This window comes from Monodon monoceros, unplaced genomic scaffold, assembly GCF_005190385.1.
Source record: "Monodon monoceros isolate NGI ecotype Baffin Bay Population unplaced genomic scaffold, NGI_Narwhal_1 Super_Scaffold_19, whole genome shotgun sequence".
Taxonomy (NCBI): domain Eukaryota; kingdom Metazoa; phylum Chordata; class Mammalia; order Artiodactyla; family Monodontidae; genus Monodon; species Monodon monoceros.
Window position 1 is genome coordinate 30,682,768 of NW_021703775.1, and position 23,916 is coordinate 30,706,683.

At 45.6% G+C, this 23,916-nt stretch overlaps 1 protein-coding gene across 4 annotated transcripts in view; it reads right to left on the reverse strand.

Annotated features, from left to right (window-relative positions):
• Positions 1–13,748: 13,748 nt before the first annotated feature.
• ARHGAP25 (Rho GTPase activating protein 25) overlaps positions 13,749–23,916 on the reverse strand; it is an 87,075-nt gene continuing 76,907 nt past the window's right edge. For 3 of the 4 annotated variants that reach the window (XM_029232055.1, XM_029232058.1, XM_029232057.1), the window contains 4 exons: positions 22,571–22,692; positions 21,562–21,758; positions 18,426–18,949; positions 13,749–15,629 (listed from right to left, as the gene is read on the reverse strand). In XM_029232055.1, coding sequence (XP_029087888.1) covers positions 15,422–15,629; positions 18,426–18,949; positions 21,562–21,758; positions 22,571–22,692 — 1,051 coding nt within the window. In that variant the 3' untranslated portion in view covers positions 13,749–15,421. The remainder of the gene's footprint in view (positions 15,630–18,425; positions 18,950–21,561; positions 21,759–22,570; positions 22,693–23,916) is intronic. The other variant, XM_029232056.1, reaches the window with a different exon arrangement.

The window sequence follows — 23,916 nt, forward strand, 5'->3', positions numbered from 1 at the left end:
TTTTTAACGGCTGAGTAATATTCCATTGTATATATGTACTGAGTGAAGTAAGTCAGAGAAAGACAAATATCATATGATATCGCTTACATGTGGAATCTAAAAAAATGGTACAAATGGACCTATTTACAGACCAGAAATAGTCACAGATGTAAAAAACAAACTTATGGTTACCAAGGGGGAAAGCGGGGGAGGGATAAATTGGGAGATTGCGATTGACCTATACACACTACTATATATACGATAGATAACTCATAAGAACCTACTGTACAGCACAGGGAACTCTACTTAATACTCTGTAATGACCTATATGGGCATAGAATCTAAAAAAGAGTGGATATATGTACGTGTAGAACTGATTCACTTTGCTGTACAGCAGAAACAAACACAACACTGTAAGTCAACTACACTCCAATAAAAATTAATTTAAAAAATGCTCTGAGCTCTTTGCACTGTCTTCAAGACTAACAATGTATAGAGACAAAAGAAGTAATACAGAGAGTGGCCCCCACGGGCTTGGCGCCACAGGTTCCTATAAAATAATAAAAACCCAATGGCTCTGTGCAACTGATGGACTGAACCTTTTTAAGGCAATAATTCATTTCCAAAATTCTTAGTCTGACTGTATGACTATTCCAGCTGCCATGTGATAAACATAATGAATAGAGATGACAATGGAATCAAGGAAAGAAAGAGATGAGAGACGGCTGGCACCAGGAAAATTAGCAGAAGAGAAAAATTAAGTTCTTAAATTTCAGATTTTGCACCAGCGTGCTCAGCAGGAAATTTTAAAAGTCTGAGCTGGAGCTAAGGACAGACAACTGTTGATGACTCTCTTCAGAGATGTCAACTTTGAACAATTAGTATAAAATCCTGCCACGTTGATTTCAATCCACCCTTTTCTAGCCTCTTCTGGGACCTGAAAGCACCCAGCCAGACTGATGGCTGGTTTCTGAATTAAGGGATGGCTCTGCTTTGCATGTGCTGTCTTCTTTGCCTGGAACCCTTTCTTCCCCTCCTCTGAATGTCCCTCGACCTGCTTGCTATAAGTCTACTGCTCAGGGGACATCTTCTCCACGGAGCTCCCCCAAATCTGGTGTTGGGTGCTCTCTTTTTGTGTGTCCCAACAGCGACCTGTACATGCTCCTATTACGACACGTTTCCTGTTGACTGGACAAGTCTACTCACAAGGACTGTGTTCTTAATAATTTAAGCCCATATCTGCGAGGAACAGTGTCCCTGCCATTTCCTTTGCCGGAATGTCCTTAGGGCTATCTCTGAAAATCTGTTTATTCTCGAGCAGAGCACCCTATTTATTTCTTTACTAGCATTAACCACAATCTGTAGTTCTTTTGTTTGCTTTCTTGCATCTCTCTCCCTCCTGCTCTAGGACCCTTGTGTGATGGCAAGAATCCTGTTTTCTTGTCTCTTTCATGGAGGCTGGCATTCACTGGGTGCTCCAAAAATATTAGTTAGAATAAATAATGCCTGGCAAATTATAGTTAAAAATACCTAAAATTTAATCCAGGGCTGCTTTACTGCATATCTTTCCAAAAACTAATTATCTGTATTTTTTGTTGTGGAAACTTCTACTTCATGCCAACCAGTATCATTAATATGATACACACAAAAGCCAAAATGTTTAGGTGGAAACCACGCAAAAGACTTTTATGATGGGATAGTGTCTCCGGTGACAAGGACTAAATACTTCTGTACAAGTAGTGGTTCTTCAGAGCTTTGAGCCAAAGTGTATTCTCTTTTAAAACACATCCTTTTGGAATTATTGGAGGCACCCTTGGGTATTCCGTTCTAGGTCTTAAAAGAGCAGAGGCTGTGGACCAGGAAATCTGCTGATCACTGAGGCTCATGCATGAACCAGATGGACACAGTCTGTGCCCCGTGAGTCCACAGGTTAGTAGATGAGATCAACATTAATCAAATCATCTTACCCGAAATGCATTACTACAAACAGTGATAAGTACAGAGAAGTAAAACCAGTGTGTTGGGCTTCCCTGGTGGCGCAGTGGTTGGAAGTCCGCCTGCCGATGCAGGGGACACGGGTTCGTGCCCTGGTCCGGGAAGATCCCACATGCCGCGGAGCGGCTGGGCCCGTGAGCCATGGCCGCTGAGCCTGCGCGTCCGGAGCCTGTGCTCCGCAACGGGAGAGTCCGCAACAGTGAGAGGCCCGCGTACCGCAAAAAAAACACAAAACAGCAGTGTGTTGCCAGCAGGACCTTGTTCTAAGGCCTGGGGGAAGAATCTATCCACATTTGGTTCTCAGCAGGTGTTTCCTTTGGCAGCCACAAAGCTACTATTGTGCTCAGCACCATCCTTCCTAAAACAATGACTTGGAAGGAGGAGAAACCTGGTATGTCCCAAATTGCAGAATTAAAAATAATAATGTTAGTCTTAATGAGATGCATCCAGGTGGGCATGAAGATGTCCATGCCCACCTCAGCATCTTCTTGTTACCCCTGGTTCTCAGGCACCATGTTCAGAGGGGACCACTTTATTTCAATAAAGCTTTTGCTATAAATTTTAGAGATTGCTCCAGGGTGAATGTCTGGAGTTTTTAAGATGAATGCCTTTTGTCCAATTCCCAGCCAAACCGAAGCTTACAACCTGGAAGCAGGCTCTCTGGCCTCCTGGGTGTTTCTTTCCTGGGCCTTCACCCTCGTCTCTAGATCTCACAATGTGTAAGGAACTGAAGAGGTGGCCTCTCTTGCCAAACTAACTGTGTGGAATAATGAGACTCTCAAAAGATAGCACTGCAGGGGAGAGTTTTGACCTCAGCCGCTCATCCCCTAGTCCAAGGCCCCACCAAAATATCCTCACCCCATATTCTAGCCTATCCTCGGGTTGATGGCGGCATGAACCTAGAGCTCCCACTAGTGGCAGGAGTGGGCCACCAACGCTTCTCAACTTTTCATTGAGGGCTTCTCAACTTTCCATTGGTTTCTTCCCTCATTCACAGTGGGTTTAACAGCTAGGCCTATGGTCTCCGACAGGCATTCAAAAATGCCATCTTCACCTTTATGGGGACATCTCTCCAAATTCTAGCAGTTTTTACAGACCTGCCTCAGCTACTAGGAGGCAAGTGTAAGGTCACCTCATTCCTGCCACCACATCCGCTGACCCCCACTACTTTTTTTTCCTGAGGACTGTTCAGAATCAAGAGATGTGAATTTTACACACACACACACACACACACACACACACATACACACACAAACAATTATGTTATCCCTGCCTTCTGGCAGCTGGGAGTTAGGTAGGGCTCCTGGGGAGTCTGGAATGAGAGCTTAGAAAAGCTCTCCACAGAGATTAAGAAGAGTACTCTCCTCCCCTCCTCTTCTTGATGAAGCTTCTCCCTAGGTCTGCCTTTTTCCAGTGTCAGAATGGGGAGATTCGGGGGCCCAGCATCTGGGGGCAGAGGAAGCCGCTAAGTCCTCCTGGAGAACAGGCTGCAAACCCACCTCTAGCCCAGGTACCAAGGGCCCCTGTACTGCCACGAGGTCCAGCCCTCATCACTGAGGGATTAAACTGTAGTTTGGGGCAAAACCTTTATAGTAAGAAAGAGCACGCAATTGTCTGGTCTATCCCTACAAACCCACCACAGTAATGGCTGGGTGAGTGCCGGTTGGGGCATTCGGGGTTCCTGGGTCAAGTTAAATAGTGCCTCATCACGCCTTCCTAATATTATCATTATTATTAATTTAATAAATAATCTAATAGAAATGCTTATATTACAAGTCAAAGCCAGGTTTCCTGACCCCCCCCCCAATGCCCTCCTCATGGCATCCTAAATGAAACAATAGCCCCTCGTTTCTCGTTGTGAAGATATTAAAATTTTTACTGATGTGCAGAGCAAATTCTGAAAAGTGGGGAATGCCTCTTCATTGGAGGTGTAAGTGATGACGATAAAAATGTTACCAAGTGTTAGGGTTGAATTGTGTCCCCCTCCAAAATTTATATATTGAAGTCCTAGCCCCCAGCACCTCAGAATGCAACTATATTTGGAGAGATTTTGTAATTTTGTAATTAAGGAGGTCATTAAGGTAAAATGAGGTCATTAGGGTAGGCTCTAGATCAATACGACTGATGTCCTTACGAGAAGAGGAGATTAGGACAGATGCACACAGAGGAAAGACCACGTGAAGACACAGGCAGAAAGCGGTCATCGAAAGCCAAGGAGAGAGGCCTCGGAAGAAATCGACCCTGCCCACACATTGATCTTGAACTTTTAGCCTCGAGAACTATTAGAAAATAAAGTCCTGTTGTTTATGGCAGCCCTAGAAAACTAATACAGCAAGGGTGGGAGGCTTTCTGATGATTTTTAATGGTGATGCAGAATTCGAAATAACATTATTGAATAGACAAGAACTGGGATTCAAATTCAGGAGTCTTTACACAAATGGTAATGTTATTCATTGTTCACCACCTTGAGCTGTTTTGAAACAATGCCTTTTAAAAGGCTATTAAAGAACATTTGGGGAGAACACAACATTGTAAATCAACTATACCCCAATAAAAAACTTTAAAAAAGAACATCTGAGGGAGAAATGCGTTTTTTTTTGTTTTTATTTTAATAGAGAGACTGCTTTCTTAGTGGTGTGCAGGAGTGAACAGGAAGCTTCGACGTGCATCAGAGTCTCTTCATCCCTCTGTCCTAGTGCAGGAGGCTTCGGCTGAAGGCGCAAGCTTTGCTTCTGTATCTCTTTCAGACGTTTCCTCCACACCAAGTGCTCTGATGCGAACACAGTTCCTGGAAGGCAAAAGGGAGGAGCCAGATCCCTGGGGTCTCCACGAGCTGTGTAAGCACATTCCTGCCCTGGAGGCTCCCCGTGGGTCAGGGACGTGAAACTCCCCATAGTGACTTTATGTGCGCGAACAGCCCATTTTCTCGGGCTGCATCAGGAGGCCTAGGTGCCCTCCGTCTGGGCAAGGACCCTCATCCCCAACCCAGGCAGTCAGAGGGGCTGGGAAGAATCTGTGCCCTGCTCCTGCTTGGGAGCCAGAGTGCTGACAGGGAAACGGGGTGCAAAGCCTGCTTTCAGGAGAATTCCTGTTCTGGGGATCTGGAAGTGCAGAACCCTAATCCTCAGACCAAGGTCTCACATTTGTATCATCCTTTCACAGGCACCATCCTATTCGGTCATCGTGTGTGATGGGTAAGACAGATCCCCCCACTGGCCCAGTTTATGGATGAGGGAAGTGATGTCTCACAGGTCACTCTGAGGGACACTTGCACTGCTAGTCAAATGAATGGCATGACGATAGGGACAGAGGAGACACCTTAAAGCGGCGGACTGCACGTTGCTGTGGCAGCCTTGTCGTGGCATTGGTCCTGGGCCCCAGAGGAAGACAGCCAAGCTGGGCCGAGGACCATGTTCAGCTGACACGGCGGGTCCCAGGGTAACATGGGGACCATGGGTGTGTGCACGCATGGAGCCGGGGACGGGGTGCAGGTCCTACATAGTGGCGCTGGCCTGGGCATGCTCTAAGTGCCCCCTACACCGAGTGAAGGCAGTTGAGCTTGTCCGGCTGGCAGGTAAAGCTTTAGGAGGCAGAGTGGACACCTCGAAGTAGACTAAATAATTACAAACTAGATACAATTCTCCCAAGGTAATAACCCTGTTTACACTTAACGAGTACGACCCACCCCCTAGAGAAAGGAAGTAATTTTAGAATGGAAGGCTGGGCCTCGGTTGCTAAATTCTCAGCCCAATGGTTCTCTCCATTCCTAAAACTTTTTGTTTTCTAATTTTATTAAAGTGTAGTTGATTTACAATGTTGTGTATATATATATATTCTTTTTTGTGTGTGTGTGATACGCGGGCCTCTCACTGCTGTGGCCTCTCCCGTTGAGGAGCACAGGCTCCGGACGCACAGGCTCAGCGGCCATGGCTCACGGGCCCAGCCGCTCCGCGGCATGTGGGATCCTCCCGGACCGGGGCACGAACCCGTGTCCCCTGCATCGGCAGGCGGACTCTCAACCACTGCACCACCAGGGAAGCCCTATATATTCTTTTTCATATTCTTTTCCATTATGGTTTATCACAGGATATTGAATAGAGTTCCCTGTACTATACAGTAGGACCTTGTTGTTTATCCATCCTATGTATAATAGTTTGCATCGGCTAATCCCAAACTCCCAATCCTTCCCTCCTCTACACACCCCCCTTGGCAAACACAGGTCTGTTCTCTGTGAGTCTGTTTCTGTTTCGTAGATAGGTTCATTTGTGTCATATTTTAGATTCCACATATAAGTGATATCATATGGTGTTTGTCTTTCTCTTTCTGACTTATTTCACTTAGTATGATAATCTCTAGGTCCATCCATGTTTCTGTCAATGGCGTTATTTCACTCTTTTTTATGGCTGAGTAATATTCCATTGTATATATGCACCACATCTTCTTTATCCATTCCTCTGTGGATGGACATTTAGGTTGTTCTCATGGCTTGGCTATCGTAAATAGAGCTGCTCTGAATATTAGGGTGCATGTATCTTTTCAAATTATAGTTTTGTCTGGATATAGGCCCAGGAGTGGGTTTGCTGGATCATATGGCAACTCTATTTCATTCCAAAATCTTTTTGATACTGATTTTTTTTATCCACAAGAGAGCTTTTCATCTGCTATAAGTAATAATAGTATCTTCAAGTACTAATAAAGAACTATCTTAAGATGGACCCCTTGCAGATCTCTTGAGATCTAAGGAACTTCTTTTCCCCTCTGTCTCTGAGTTTTTACCAAGTTACTTATAACAAGCCTGGCAGGCCTGAACTTCCTCATTCTCAACAGCTAGGCTTCCATTTCCGCTCCACCAAGACCTCTGTTGGAGAGTCAGCAGCAGCCTGTGTGGCTCCTTGGTGTCGGACGGAGACTGTGCCCATCGTGGGCTGGTGCAGCCCTGCAGGTGCTGGGCTTAGCAAGCTGCACGTGCTTCCGTGTGGAGAAAAGGCCCCCTTCCTTGGGGTGAGCAGTCAGGACGGAGGCTTGGAGGGCAGAGCGCAGGCTGCCGACAGCAGAGCGAAGGAGCTGCATTTGCCCCCCTCAGCTGTACAACTGCACAGGCAACCCGGAGACAGGAGGCACTCCCTGCCCCGCCCCCCGGAGTTCCAAATGGGGAGCTTTCTCTGGCCCTGCTGATCCTCTCTGCAGGGTCTCTAACCACTGCCTCATCCCACCTTGTCCCAGCCCTGATCTTCAGTTCAGTGGTCCAGGAAGCGGCCTCTGCCTTTCCTTGTACCCTCTGTCTAATTCTTTTCCTACCAGGTGCGAACTTCACTTATGCTTTACTGGGGTTTCCGGTAAATCTCTGTTTCCAGTTGGCCAAGCTTGGCTATTAGCATGTGAAGCAGACTAATTTGCCAAAAGTCAGTTTGTCAGATGAACAATTCACCCAATTACTGGAGATTGTTTGAAGTGTTAGCATTGCCTTCATGTGTCCCCAAATCCATCTCCGACCCCAGAAGCTGTCAGAAAAATGCTTTCCTCTGGATGCGAGACGGTTTGCAGAGTCACAGTAAAAGGCAGGAGTAAAAGCAGAAGCAAGTTCCTTTGCTATAAAAAGGGGAGAGTGCTATCTAGTTCTGGGGGTTTTGTTAGGATTAACTCAGTTAATACAAAAAAAGCACTTAGAACAGTCTGGCCGGCGATATTCAGCACCCAATAAAAGTTGGTGATTATTACCATTATAATAATTATTACTTTTAATTGACACTTGCATTTAAATTATATGAATTCATGAATTAATTCATGAATGAATTTTTCATCACATTAGATGAAAAATTAAAATAACAATTTAAATAGGAATGCCAGGCAAGGAAGATAGGTAACAATCATTAGGGCCAATTCAGTGGTCCATACCCTTGGTCTCGTCATTTACCCGGGGAGGGGAGAGGGGCTGGAGATGAGTTCAATCACCAATGGCCAATGATTTAACCAATTGTGATTATGGAATGAGGCCTTCAGAAAATGATGAGGTTCGGAGAGCTTCCGGGTTGATGAACACATAGAGATGCAGATGCAGGGAGATCAAGGAAGCTCTGCGCCCCTTCCCATGTACCTGGCCCTGTGCATCTCTTCCATCTGGCTGTTCCTGAGTTATATTCTTTTATAATAAACCTATGATCTAGTGAGTAAAATCCTTCTCTGAATTTTGTGAGCCACTCTAGTAAATTAATCACAACTGAGGAGGGGATGGTGGGAACCTCTGATCTGTAGCAGGTCAGTTAGAGGCACAGGTGGCCATTGGTACCTAAAGGGTTGAATGGGGGAGCAGTCTTGCAGGACTGAGCCCTTAACCTGTGGGTTCTGATGCCATCTCCCCACAGAGAATCTCAGAATTAACTGCTTGTGGTGTTGGAAAAGCACACATTGGACATATTAATTTCAGGTATGCAAATGAAAAAAGAAAAACATCTGCACACTTGAAATTAGTTAGCAGGATCCTAACTATGAGCCTGAGCAAATTACTTAACCTCTTGAAGCCTGTTTCCTCCATTCCTCAAAATGGAGATGATACCAGCACCTCCCTCATAGTTTACTGTGAGATGTAATAGAAATATTGCTGGTAAATCAGAGTCTACCATGCTTAGGGAATAGAAGCACTCAATAAGTATATTATGTTTTTTAAAATGTCCACATACAAATGTAGCTCTTCTAGAACACTAAACTGTAGGAGGAAGAATCAGCATTGTAATATTTTGCTGTATCTTAGGTGCAGTTTACTTGTACTGAGTAAAGATATCATTGGCAACACAGCTACCCAGATTATCACCGTGTAGAGATAAACCATCAGGAATGGAAGATTCTAGATGCCATATGATTTTCATGTATTTTATTTTTTCAGTAATTCTCAAATTCTTTGGGGCATGGATTCCGCTACTCTCAGAACAGCAAGGAAGACACACAATAATGTCTGTCAAAGACTAAGTGAGTATCACGAAGGGCAAGCCAAACAACCGATGTGCACACAATTGGGTCCAATGCCATGAAATCCTGCATGAGAATCTTGAAGGCGATAGCTGGATTCTGAGGGTATTAGTTTTGTTTAAGGACCAGCATTTCCACAGGTGAGTAAGCTCAGTTGCAGAACAGGGTATTGGCTTTTTCTGATTGGGGTTGTTTTTTCGTTGAAGGTAATATCTGGTCCTAAAATAAACACTATATCTAATCCAGGCCACCTGCTTCCTGGCCATCAAGTTCAAGTTCCCGATGAACGTGTTTGGTGGCAGTCCCAGGACAGCTTCTAAGGGAAATAAGGGCTTTGCATCCTAGCCGAAAGGCAGTAATGATAAAAAGCAAGAAGCAGAGGGCAGGTATGGGTAAACGCATCATTAGATGGGCCTTATTTTTAGAGCAGTTCATATGGCGACATTTCCTCTGCTCGCTGATCTACCAGGAGTATTTAGGAAACAGACCACGTGAAACGACTGAAGACTGTCCGGTGCCTTCTGCTCAGAGGCTACAAGCTTCCAGCCAGAATGGTCTGTTTTAGGCTAAGGTTCCACAGGGCAGAGCATATATTTAACTTATGACACATCTTAAGATGAGGAAAGGACGGGGAACGCGTGACCCTGTGTCCCCACCCCTGCCACCACATCCGCCTCCACGTGGAACAGGGGGAGGTTTTTCTCTCTCCCAACGATCTCATTGGCAGTACATCCTTCAAAAGCATCCAGCATGCCCACTGAGGGCCCTTCTAGGCTCCTGGGAAGAGAAAAGTGTTTTCTAAATAAATGGAAAAGAGGGTTGAGAATAAGTGAGAAAGTTCAGAGTAGAGAGACTGACTTCTTAGCATAGTAGAACCAGAGGCTCTTAGGAGACCCCAGTCCCAGAGTTATTCCCAAGAGATCTTTCAAGTGTGGAGCCGATGACATGGGACCCTGAACTGACTCCAGGCAAAGACCAGGTGATGTGTGGCCTCCATCCATCCTCAGGGCAAGCAGGTGGGGTGAGATCCGGGGTTGTGGGGAGGCATCTCCCTGCAGATATTTCTCCACATTGATGCTGAGTCAGAAAAGGCGAAATTAGTGATTTTTTTTCCTGGACCCACACCTGTCTTCTCTCCTTAAAAAACTTGGAACGTTCTTGGAAATTTGAATTTAAACTATCATTATTTAAGAGATAATTTTCTATGTTGTACTCCTCTACATGAGGGCCACAGCATTGGGCAAATTGGACAGACTTGTGTCAGTTCCCAGCTCTACATTGAAACCTCAATTTTGTCATCTGTAAAATTGGTAGAGTAGCATTTAATCCAAGAGTCGATTTAAGATTTAAAGGAGATGACAAGTACAAAATCCTTGGCACAGAGAATAAATGGTATTTGTTCCTTATTAATGGTAGTTCCTGTTATGACGTTGATGATGACATGGATCAAGGATCCAGGATGATATCTGAACATGATGGGCCTTGCAGCCTGGGAGGAAACCAATCAGTAAAGGGGAGAAGGGAGCAGAAAAGGTGGTCAAAGTGCCAACTTTGACCAGTTGTCAGCTTTGCTTGAGGGCAAATGAGCTCTCCGTCCTGCTACCTGAGTCCCCCTGTCCCCTTTTAAGTCCCTACCTCTTCACCCATCTCAGATTGTACACCCTGTGCTCTCAGGTGACCAGCGTCCCCCACTTCGCTATTCCGTGGTGAAGTCTCGCACTCCATCCACCTCACCACCCACAGCACAACTGACCCCACCAGGCTCCCGTTCTAATTACACAGCTCTCTGCTAGGAATCAAATAACTACATGGTATAAAGATGGTACTAATGATTAACGCAAGTTTCATGGGTGTCTCCCAGGAATGTCACATTTGTGGTTAATATCCCAAAGGCTCCTGGTAGAGATTTCTCGATCTACTATGAGTCTGAAAGGGAGATGGTTTTAATCAGAGTTGTTCTCAGGACTCTTTAAATCAAGCCCTGAAGTGCTTATCTCCTTGGCCTATGTCAACCCTTAAAGTATAAGTTGAGTGTATCCCCAGGTATTAAGGAAGTCTCAAACTCCTGGGACTCGTTCAATGACTAAACTACTGTTATACTGAAATTCTTTGGTAACACCTTCAGGCTCAGTTTTCCCCATCTAAAAAATGGGTTCATATCCGAAATCCATTTTCTGTCTTATAGGCATCTCTTATCCTAAATGGGTGAACACATGATAAACCAACAAGAAGGGAGGACAGAGAGTATCCTCCAATCAACAGTTGTGTTGACTGGAGATGGGAAAGGGGAGCAGGTAGATTTAATATTATCATTAGTCATGACTTGAGCCAAACTTAGCAGTTTTAGAACCATGTTTAACAATCCTGTCTGCATATTAGACTTAACTGGAAAGTTTTTTTAAGAAAAGAAAATTCCCAGTCCCCACCCCTAAGATTCTGATTCAGTTGATATGGGGTGGGATCTGAGCATCAGATCCTTAAGGAGGTTCTATTGCGAGGCCAAGTCTGAGAACCACTGTCTCAGGACAGCACTGGTAATGCAGAGGAAGTGGAAACTGGCATCATATGAGGTGGGTCTTGTTGTGACCAAGAGTTGAGCCCAGCTCTATATTCTGGAAGCACTTAGCGACTGGTGTTCAATGAGTTTCACAGCATGGTAGTGAAACTGGGGGAGAGAAATTTTGCACAGAAGCCAAGAATCATAAGAATCCCTGAACAGTGGATCAGAGGAGCCCTTTAATCCTCTTCCTCAACGCTGCATAAACACTGGCAATTCACTTGTCTCTGAGTCTCGGTTTCATTATCCATTAAATGAACAGGTTAGATTAGAAAAGTTCAAGGGTGCCTTCCAGTGCTGTTCTAGGATCCTAAGATAGTTTCCAGGCATCAGAGGAAAGACAGGCTGGCCTTGCACATCCTTGCTGGTATTCTCTGCTCACTCCTTGCCTGAAGTCACTTGGCAGCTCTCTGTTGCTGACCAAAGGCCAGCCTTGAGCAACAGCTGAAATTACAGAGCAGCAGCTGAATCTCCATCCTTGGGGCCTTCCCTCACCCAGGCTTCTCCTGCAGGATGAAAGATTTCATGCCATTCTTGTGAAGCCAGCCCACATGAATGGCAGGAGTAGCCTCTAGGTGATCTCTCTGCTCCCGGGCCAGCACACAGCCTGATGGTATCTGCAGAGGAAGGGGTGGAATGTGGAAGCTTACATGACGTCAGGGCACACACATCCTCCTGTCTTGAGCTGGGGGCCCAGCCACCAGCTGCTGTGCTGCATCTTTTCCCCCCCTTCTCTAGAGCCTTGGGCTGCTTTGGAGTCCCCTGCTCCATGCTTCCTGAGAGGATGGGCCTCTGAGCAGGACTTAAACAATTGGTCAAAACAACAACAACAAAACATCTATTGTTTGCATCCTTGGCAGCAGACTCTGTACTAGTGACGTCACATTCCATCTCTCCAGGCCTCAGACTGACCAAGATCCACTGGAAGAGAATTGCTCTGGTCTGTTTGTCACCCTACCCCCCAGAAAAATTCACATGTAGAAATCCTAACCCCCAAAGGCGATGGTATTAGGAGATGTGGCCTTTGGGAGGTAAGTCATAAGGGTAGAGCCCTCACGAATGGGATTAATATCCTACAAAATAGGCCCAACAGAGCTCCCTACCCCCTTCTGCCATGTGTGGATACAGCCAGAAGCCTGCCACCCAGAAAAGGATCCTCACCTACCTTGATCTCAGCCTCCAGCCTCCAGAGCTGTGACAGATAGATACCACCCAGTCCATGGGATTTCGTTAGAGTGGTCCAAGCGGATGTAGACAGGACTCATCCCAGACGATCCCCTAATACAAAGTGTCCTACCCAGTGCACACACGTATGGAAAACCAGCAGATGTGCCTCACGCTTAGGAGAAAATGCCCTAACGTGTCATGCTCAAGGCTGTGAGGACATGCAGAATGTTGGTGGGAAGAGGGCAAGGGGTTTGAACATGCATATTGCAGACCTTTTGGAGTTCTCAGCACCGGTGCCGGTAGAAGAGAGGAGATGGCGAAGGAGTGGGTGGCTGGAAAAAGGCAGATTCAGTAGATCCTGCCCGTGGCAGGGCTCTGAAAGTAACAGTGGGAGCTCCTGGGTCCAAGAGAGCACCGGTGACATAGGTCAGTCTGTTCTGCCTTCCAGAAACTGGCTCCCAGGTCCAAGTGAGGCCTGGAGCTACGTTGCCATGCATAGCATAGGTGGTCTTTTGGGGCATTGAGGACAGTGGCCTCAGACCCCAGATCTTCTTCCCTGGCCCTTCCTTGGACTCAGGACGGCCTGGGGTCCTGGAGAAACTCTTTCTTGTGTTCACCTCAAATGGAGGGTGGCACAGGAGAAGTTTAGGCGAGCCAGGTCCCCTCTCGATTGTGAAGACTTGACTTTCTGGCTTCTGATGCTGGACCTGCCGCTCTGTGATCTTGCAGTTCTGGTAAAAGGTGTGGAATGAGAGGTATCACCTGACCAGGAGGGGCCTGGGATTCAAACATGGGCCTTCCACCCAGCCTGAGACCCAGCAAGGTCCTATAACGTGGACCCCCAAGAAAACAGGCTTCAGGGCTTCCTCTTTGCTCCTTCAAACAAATGTTCCCTTTGGAACTGTGAAGCCGGCTACTTCCATACTCAAGTCTATATCAGCATTCAAAGCGTCCGTGCCAGGAACCCGTGGGAGAACATGGCACACGTCTGGCAGAACTATAGACACTCATCAGTGGACATTAGGTGTTCAGGAAGTGTTTCTATGTTTGCTACTCTGTAACTGAAAAACAAATCAACTCCAAGAAATCAAATATTTTATTGCTTTACTTAATAATGTTCCAAATCAGTCTCCCCGCCCCCAATCTGCTGTAAGCAAGTCTTTACGAGGAGCTCTAGGTGTCATCCTTGCCCTCTGTCAGTCTGGTCCTTGGGGGGCTGGAGGTGGGCAGAGCAGGGCCTGCGTAGCAGGACTGAGAAACACTGACCCCCTGTCCATCCCTTTCACTCTGTGAGTAATATGTCATGGCCACAGGCAGTGGGGAATAACTAGAGTGAAGAAAGCACAGAGAGGAGGAGAAAAAGGCAGAAAATGAAGGGAGAGAAAGGAATAAAGGAGGAGACACAGGTGCTGCAGAAGGCTAAACTCTCACTGTGGTAACCAGAGATTCCAAACCACTAATTCAGCCACGTGGTTTCAAGAGTTCAAGAAAATTATGGGAGTAATGGGATGAACTATGTAACATTAGTACAGGTAATACCTGCTGGGAAATTGGGCCAGGAGTTTCCAGAGCTAAAAGCACATTTGAGAATATCTACTTATATTTGTTTTTATCTCATCATGATTCAATTTTTGTCCTGTGTATGTTTTATGATATAGCAATACAGTAGAACATGTGTATAATTTATAAATAAATAAATATACCTATATTGAGGAATGTATGCTCAAATATTTTCTATTGATGGGGTACATGGTCAAAAGAGCCTGGAGACCACCTAACTAGAACAATGACAAAAACCACGAAAGACTCCACCATCCTACGTATCAAGGCCTGGGGCCTCACCAGGGGCCTTGGCCAGGGTGGCTTAATGCAGAAGGATGACTGTTACTATCTAAACACCCAACTAGCATCTAAGGAAGCTGTATCATAGTGGGCCTGCCCTATGCAACCGTGGCCCCTGAAAGGCAAGTGGGATTGGAATGCAGCCTGTGACCTGCTCAACAAGCCATGTGCCCAGAGAGGGGCACATCTTTCCCCAGGCAGGGGAGACTTTTACTCTCATAATGGTGTTGTATGGATTGCCAATAGCTCTGCTTTTTTAAAATTTGAATCTAATTTTCTAATTGCTTTTGCTTTCATAAATCCAGTTTACTGCTTGCTTTGTCTTTGCCTAATACTAATTTTGAGTTTGCAGCCCTGGAGAGTGTGCATCATGGCGGGGGTACGGGTGGCAGAATGGGGTCCTGGCTTCAGTAGGTGCAGCCCTTCAAAACACAGCCCACCATGGCTGAGAAATCAAAAGCTGAATATCATTTTTGGCCCCTGTGTCTCAGAGACACCCGGAGGCCATCTGACTAGGTGAAATGTCCCACACAGGAAACAAAGAACCAACTCCTCAGTCCAGCCTCTGTTGGGGTCAGCCTGTTGCCTGGGTCCTGGAATGTGGCCTGCAGCAGAGTCTCCATTGGACACAGCTATTCAGCCATGGGAGGTGCCGCTGCACTCGGCCTGAGACCACAGTGGAATAATGCAATCCCTTTGAATACAGCCCCGGGGCTCGGAGATGTCCACACAAGTCCCTGCTCACACTTATCCTCCTGCAAACTCCACTGATTTATCTACTGGGAAATGTGATGTTTTCCCCCGCAAAATGTCCTCTCCTTCTTAGGGAGGAATATCGCTTCCTGGTCATCAGCTAGCAGCGAGAAAGGGAGCATTGCTAGGTCTCTGCAGGCTGTCTCTGTGGTGCTCCTGGGACGCTCAAGCATCGGTCTTGGGCTCCTTTATCGATTTGACAAATTCCTTGACGTCCTCTTCCAAGGCCTTGTTCCTCCTCTCCACATCCTCCCGGGAGCGCTCTACATTGCGGAGGCTGATTTCCAAGGCTGCAGACTTCTTCTTCTCCTTCTCCAGTTCTTCACTGAGCCTCACCACCTTAGCCCACACATCGTAATTTTCCTTTTCAAGGCTACGAGGAAGGAAAGAAAAGAATGAAAGGACGGGGTGTGACCTCTAGACTTTCTCTTCAGCCTTGCCCTCAATGCCCTCTGTCCACTTAACCTTCCACATCCCAAGACCCATCTCCAACCTGTACTTCCTAGTTATGTCCCACCCTCGACAGGAGGACTTCCCAGTAAACCTGAATTCCCAGAGCCTGTCCCCATTTTTGTCATTTGTCATCCATATCATGACATCTCTTGTGTTGTTTTTCATGTCATTTTGTGTTTTGTATCTCCCACCACACAATAAAGTCTTTGAATGAAGCGACCACCTCTAATATTTACAGCCCCACAGCGCCTTGCATCTGTCCTGCTCAGTTGCAAGGTTGACTGACTGCTGAACCCCATCCAGATTCCAGATTCTCGGCACCTGTGTACACATGCATGCTTTCTCATCCTGCTTCATTGCAGAGCACGGACCAGAGCCTTCTCTTATGAAGGCTCCTGGGGACCGAGATTTGGAGAATCTGGGGGAGCTGCCCCTTGGGAGCAACTGTCCTGCCAGTCCCACCCTTGCTTCTGAATCCCACTCCAAGTGAAGGATCTGTTGGATTCCTGAATTCGCAGGATTTTCACTGTTACTGGCCAAAATCTTAGTCTAGTCTCAGATGCCCATTTCTCTCCCTCCAGGCTGTGCTGAATTAACCCTTGGGAATGAGAGTACATATGACATTTTTGAGCCAAAGGAGGGAATTTCAGGCCTATGAGGAGACTATGATTGGAAAGTGGCTTCAGAATTTCTTTCTGTGAGATGCAGCTTCCCTGCTACCCAATGGCCTGCTCATTTTTGTACGGAGACTTGAGCTCCTGTTTGAGCCCATCTCTGGCTTCTATCTTCAAGGGCCTTGGTCCATTTTGCAGGCAATGGCCTCTCTTCAGAGCCTTGCTTGCCCCTGCCTGTTTCTTCTTAAAGCCAAATTAGTCTCATTCCTCTGGAATTCCACCCATTACAAATTTAGTTTTCTTCTCTGAGGTCTCCATATCTTTCTTGTTTTGGGGGGAAAACCTCAAAAGAGACACCATGCTAGATCTTGACCACTGACTCCAGTGGAGAGGTAGAATCTGAGTGGGTTTGGGAGGTTGGCTGACCCGAGTTCAAATCCCAGCCCCACCAATGACTAGCTGTGCAACCTTTTTATACTTCCTAAACTCCCATTTCTTCTGTAAAATGGGGGTATTACCTATTTCACGGGATAACTGAGGGGATTATATGAGAAGGTGTGTCTGAAGCATGAAGCTTAGAGCAGGCACTGTAGAATGTTAATTCTCCTTCCTCTCCCGAGGATGGAATGGGAGGATCCCCCGACAGTGGATTCAGAAGACTTTGTTCCCTTCAGGAGGAGCGGCCACCTCAATGGCAGCCAGTTCTTCCCCACCCTGTCAAAGACCCCCGTGCTAGAAACTGGGGCTCAGTGTCTGCTCTGGGGCTGCCTTGGTCACTGCCAAGATGTCGCCCAAGTCTCAGAGTCTATAAACAGCTGGTTTCAGGTTCTTAGACAAGAAGTTATGTGTTGTTCTAGATGGGCGGCCCTCTGCAGGGAACAAAGGATCAGGCCAACCAAAGTCTTTCTTTCATGTACCTGAGTCTCTAGGGACTGAAAAGTACCTGTCGTTCGAAAACCCCACTAGGTTCACATTTCACTAACTTTTGATTAGTATGACTTTAGGCAAATCTGGATTGAGGTTTCTTCTCAGGAAAAATCAGTGGTGTGAAAAAGATTTCAAGGAAGTAGTTTATCTACTCAAGTGAGCAAATCATGTCCGAGCATCTTAGAGATTTGTGTGAAATGGTGGCAACGGCCATGTCACCGGCCTCGCTTCCGTTCACCCCCTGCAGTCTGAGATCGTGGGGAGTTAGTGATCCTGACCCAGTGAAGCCTCAGTCAGGTCAGGGGTGCCCAGAAGCTCTGCCTCACTTAGGCTTTCAGGTGGCTGACCAGGCCCTCTGCATTCTCTGCCCTCTCCCCTCAGTCACTCCCCTGCTGCCACCAACCACCGCTCTTCCTCTGCATGAACACGCCAGACCCCTCCCTTCCCATAGCCTCTGCACTTTGGTTCTCTCTGCCTTGCCTGCTCTCCCCCAAACCCACCCCAACCCCTCCCACGTGGACCTCACTAGTTCCCTCCCCTCCTTCAGGCCTTTGCTCGAGTGTCACCTTCTCAGTGAGGCCTTCCCCAACCACCCTATGTAACACTGGAACCCCCTTCCTGAGCTCCCCAACCCCCTGCCCTGCTTTATTTCTCTCCCTAGCATTTTCCACCATCTAACATAGCATATGTTTAAATTATCTGTTTGTATTCTCTGTCTGTCTTCGCTAGAAGGAAAGCTCTATAAGCAAAAGGGCTTTTGTGTGTTTTGTTCAGTGCTATTCTCTAACAGCTGAGATGGTGCCTGGCACGTAGTAGATGCTCAATAAATGTTGGCAGAGTTGATGAATGACATTAATATGAAAATTTTTTAAATTTTCTCTTAATTCGTTAAGACATGTTGATGCTTAAACAAACACTGTTTGGAAACAGTTGATTAAACTACTTAAGCTACATATTTAACTTTTCATGAATGTAAGGTAAAGCTTAGAGTTTTCACTAATTTAGTCATCTCCTCAATGCCTTTGCCCTGTTCCTCATTAGGCCCAACTGCTGTAGATAGCGTCTTCTGTAACTGAAGTTTTATAATGTCATTCCTCTGGCAGGGGAGAACAATCCCTATTGCTTTTAAGATGGAAGGCGAGTGGCTGCCCAGGGCCCTCTTACTTTTGACTTACTTTTCAATCTGTTCCTCATACATTTGCTTCTGTGTTTCTATTTCCTTTCGCAGCTTCTGGACCATCCTCTGCAAGGATTCAAGTTCCTCTTCTCCGGAGTTATTTTTCCCAGGCTCGGTTTCAGAGTTTAGGCTGGCAAAAGCATCTCTCTTGGAGTCACAGGCCTGGGATGATAGTGTCCCGGCTTCATCCCCAGGGGACCCCGGCTGTGTGGGGACGTTATCATAGGTGGAAGTCCGCTGGGAGTCGAAAAACTGTGGCACACCTTGAGACATCGTTCTCCTGTGCCCGTCCCCTGCCTTCCCCTCCGAAGAAGACCAGAACTCATTTTTAAAGATCTCTACTTTGCAGCTGTTGGCACCTTGCAAAGCTGATGTCAAGAAGCATTTCCGGTTAGGGAGCGTCTGAGTCCTTTTTCGTGACTGCAGCTTCCAATCTCCTGGCTTTTCCCTGGATGCTTTGTCTTCTAGACACCCATCACTTGGCCGTTGTCCAGTGGGGCTGGTTGCATCTGAGTCGCTGGCCTAGAAAAAAGTGACCACGGATGTTACATGGGTTTTTCCCACACGTGTCACGTTCCCAAGATAAGGATTAGAGACTTGAAAGAAAGTATCTCCTGGCCACACACCTATGAAACTCAATTAGAAGACAATCTCCTAATTTGTCACATTAGTTGATTATCTGTGTGGCATTTTTCCAAAAGGATATTATACTTGAAGGAACTCATGCTCTAGAGGTAAACTGCTGACTAAAATCAATGGTTTGCTTGTGGTAAGGGGCCCTAAACTAGGATTCTTTTATAACCTTAGAATGGGGGGGGGGAGGGGGGCTTTTCTAACTATGACCCAAATACAGAAACCATATAAGAATAATTTGATAAATTCAACCCACATGTGTTTCCATGACCCACAAAATTAAAAATAAAACAAAGAAACCACCACATGCTAAATCAAAGAAGAAATGACAAACATATTTGCAACGTATATCACAGACAACAGGCTACTCTCCGTAATGCATAAAGTTCATAACAATTGAGAAAAAAAGACTAATATAAATATGGGCAAAGAGCAAGATCAGAGAGTTCATGGAGGAAAAATGCAACATAAAAAAATGTTTGAACACTCTTATAACAGGAAAAACTCAAACTGAAATTAAAAGTACTGAAATATTAATTCTTATCTAACAGATGGGCAATCCTCCAAAATCTGACAACACACTCTGCTGGCGAAACTAAGGGGAAATAGGTTATTTCATGCATTGCTGGTGGAAGTGCAAAATGGCACAACCACTGTTTAACAATTTTAATCAAAATTACCTATTACAAATCTATTTACCCTCTGACTCAGCAATCATACTTCTGGGAATTTATCCCAGAAATGTATTTGCCTGAGCACAAAATGAAGTATGGTCAAGGTTATTCATTGCCTCCTTGCTTGTAGTACAAAGGAGTAAAAGAAACCTGTTCATCTATGGAGGTTGGCTGAGTAGATCACGGTACATGCACAGGATGGAACACCATACATCTGCCAGAAACTTGAGGTTGTATGAGGTACTGCCTATGTATTGACATGGAAAGGTCTCCAGGGTATCCGTTAAACAGAAAAATTCAAGATACACAGTAGTGTGTGTGTGTGTGTGTGTGTGTGTGTGTGTGTGTGTGGAGAGGGAGAGAGTGAGCATGTTTTGCTTTGTGTAAAAAGGGAGGTAAATAACAATTTACACTCATATCTGCTTATATTTGCATAAAGGAACACTGGAAGGTTAAAAAAGAAACTGATAAAGGCAGGGAAAAATAAGGTGGGTGAAGACAGCAGAGGGAGCAGGAGTTCTAAACGTCTCTCTTTTGTTTTGACTTTCTTGAGTGATGCGTATATATTTTTAGATTAAAAGAAAAAGATTGAGCCCTAAAATGAGAGAATCAGGTCTCAAGCTGTCTGTCTGATGCTTCTAGCTCATCACCTGCTTTGGCAACCCCACCTGGAATCAGAAGGACCTGGGCCCTGAGGTGCAAACCAGATCTAAGTCCCACTCTACCATTCTACTGCTGTCACCTTGGGACAGCTGGTCAACCTCCCTGAGCCTCAGCGCCTCATCTATAAAATGTGGATGATAAATTCTGCCCTACAGAGTAACGGTGAGGACTCCAGATGTGATCTATTTAAGGTTCCCAGCACACTGCCTGTCCATTGCTGCCCACACTGTTACGATAAATACAGAAACCTGTCAAATGAGTACAACACTGGCTACTCTCAAAGACGTCTAGGATGATTTCATTATATGACGTATAAACATTTCTAAATATTAATTTGATTTTAGAGTATTAGTAAATGCACTGTGTCCAGACAGGCATCACCCAAGAAAAATCACAACTACCACCATCTTTTTTCCAATACATTCTTAATCATCCTCGGGATTAACAGTAGGCAACTGACATTACCTGGCGAACTGGAAATTTTACATTCATTCCTTGACCGCACATAAAGGATTAAGCTGCTATATAAAGTTCACACGTTCTTTTAAAAAATATTTGCCTCTATAAATACGTTAAAATATTTGAGCTTTGTAAATTATTGGCCTAAATAGTCTAAATTTCAGAGTCTGCAGAGTTTTTTGACATTGTGAATGTGAGCCCCAACCCTTCAGTACAAATGAGGGGGTTGACATTGCTGAGACAGCTTATCAGGGAATGAGAAATATTACACAAACACATCACATACTCTGAGAAAGAAATCACGTTTCATGGCTTAGCAGGAAACCGTTCTCTCTGGACTTTCACCCGGAATTTTCAACAACTCTCACTAGAACATTAACACTGCGATATGTAGTTTCCCCATTGAAATTCCCTGGGCTGAGTTTAAAAGGGTTTAGAGTGGGCTTTAGTGAGGACTCCCATTGCTTAGTCACTGGGGGATGGGCACACCTGTCACCAATCCCACCTCCAGGATACCAACTAGAAACTAGATTTTGAAAGAGGCCAGGCTTTCAAGATTCATTCAAATGGGTCTATATCAGCTGTGCCCACTGCCACAGCATCACCCAGGACTCCCTAAATTGCCACTCCAGAGCAGCTCTTACGTGGAATGACCTGGACTGAAGGAAGAGTTGGATGGAAGGAGGAAGGCTCTCTGTACCTTACCATGTTACTGACGCTGTCTGTCCTAGAAATTGGAGGGTCCTCAGTGGCATCCCAGCCCACAGAGCTTCGCGCCACTGGAGGTTTCTTGGGGTCATTTTTTGGGGCAGGGGGTGACAAGGGTGCATCCTTGGACTTGGGAAAGAGGATTTCATGGTCTCTGATCATCATGGTCATCACTCTTTGGATTTGAGGAGTCCCTGAAAGAAAGAAGAAAGAGATTTGTAGTGCTGGACCATGGGGCAGAGGGCAGGTGGTCCTCAAGGTTCTCCACCCATGAGATGTCTGTCTCTAAACTTGACTCTAAAACCACATGGCCCCAAAGGACCTCATTTGCTCTCACAGGATCCTTCTTAATTGCTTGGGGTAGGAGATTGTGGTGAATGGGATGGGATAGAAGAAGGATATGGCAGTGGGGTGAAAGAGGGTTATTTTCGGCCTACAGTCCTCTGGATCAGTCTTTGATCAGGTTATAGGCAATACGACAGGAAAGAAAATGAATACATCTTTCTCTCTTGATGTGACCCTCAATATGACATCTGATTTCTTATTGCATGCATAGAGAATGCATACCAGGCATACCGCCTCCCCCAAACCATGGCAGACATCAGTACTCTGTGTCAGGACTCTTGTTCACTGAACCAAGACACTACCTCAGAAGTCTTTTCAGCACAGCTTTACAAGTAACCTCTTTGGGAGTTGTCTTATAAAATCACACTTGTTTGCTCTCTCTGGCTAAGGATGTTTAAAAGTACTAAAAGACTAAGAAACACTAACTAACTGTTCTTGTGCTAGCCTATCATACTGTGTGATGATTGGTAAATCTTTAACCTCTCTGCTCTGCTGTGACCTGGAAAATGAACATAATTCCTGCCTGCTTATTTCACAGGGCTATTTTACAACTCAGACAAGATGATCAATGGAAAATGCTTGGCAAATTGCAGAGCAATTTGGTAGCAATGTCACTGTCTTTACTTCCTCTGCCCCTACATTCACCACAGGACCAGCGTACCTCTCATGATCACAGCAGGGTCTTCGACCTTCGACCTGATGAGATTCACGCCGATCACAGTAGCCAGATTGTCCACACTCATCTTGTTAACTCCACAGTTCAGCTGGATTTCATGGAGAAACCTGTGGGCAACCAGGAAATCCCAGAGTAGGAAATAGGAAGTTGCCACAAGGAAGCACTTCCAGGTACCCACAGGATCCCAGAGGTGGGTCTCAACTCTTTACTTCTGGTCTCAGGAATGGGACCAGTCTGCTCTGACTACAAGAATTTAGCTTCCCCCTGAAAGAGTCAAGATCAAGGAAGAAGAGACACAAGCAACCCAGCTGCTGACGGTGGCACTGGGGCCAGGGATGGGTGAGGAGTCACATCAGCAGGAGGCAGGGACCAGTTCAGGGAGCTAAGAGGAGACAAGAAGGACTAAAATGGGTGTTTGACTATCCCTGGTCCTGACTTTACAGGCTTCTCTCTCAGGCTCTCAGCACCTATCCCAGCGGAGTCTCCAGAGAAGAAAACTTCATCGTGGGAAGATCTCAGAAATGGGAATTCATGGTGCCTCCCTGCTCTCATCCTCAAGTTGCAACACCAAGCATCTCAAATTCTCAGCAAGTGCTCAAAAGCTAGCACTGAATTTTTGCTGTAATCCTACCTATTTGAGGAATGAAGCTCTCAGATTCACTATTTTAAAAACCTGAAAAGATCAGGAAAAAAACACTTCTAAATATTGTCTCTCAAAACCATTTTTAAGTGAATCGGCTGAAGCAACATAAAATTCCAAATACAGAGAAATTATCAAATAAGTGGCAGGGGAGGGGTGTCCAAGTGAGGAGACATTATGGAATATTATGGAGTCATGTATGATCCTACTTTGTGACATAGGAAAATGCTCACAATACAACATTTAGCCAAAAGAAGCAGGATACAAGCATACATGTATATATATTTTATTAAAAAATATATTTCTAATTTGGTATAAAAATTGTTTCCCTATATTTATATTGATGCCTGTGATCATCTATCACAGAGACAGTAACATTCAGAAGGAAACACACTCAAATATTAACAGTGACTTTTTCTGGGTGAGGAGATTTGGGGAAATTTTCATTTATTTACAGTATTTCATATTCTCCTAGTTTCCATATCAAGCATGTAACTCTTTTATCATCTGGAAACTACAAAAAATTATATGAAAAAAATAAAAGTAGGGCTTCCCTGGTGACACAGTGGTTAAGAATCCGCCTATCAATGCAGGGCACACGGGTTTGAGCCCTGGTCCAGGAAGATCCCACATGCTGCAGAGCAACTAAGCCCGTGCACCACAACTACTGAGCCTGTGCTCTAGAGCCCAC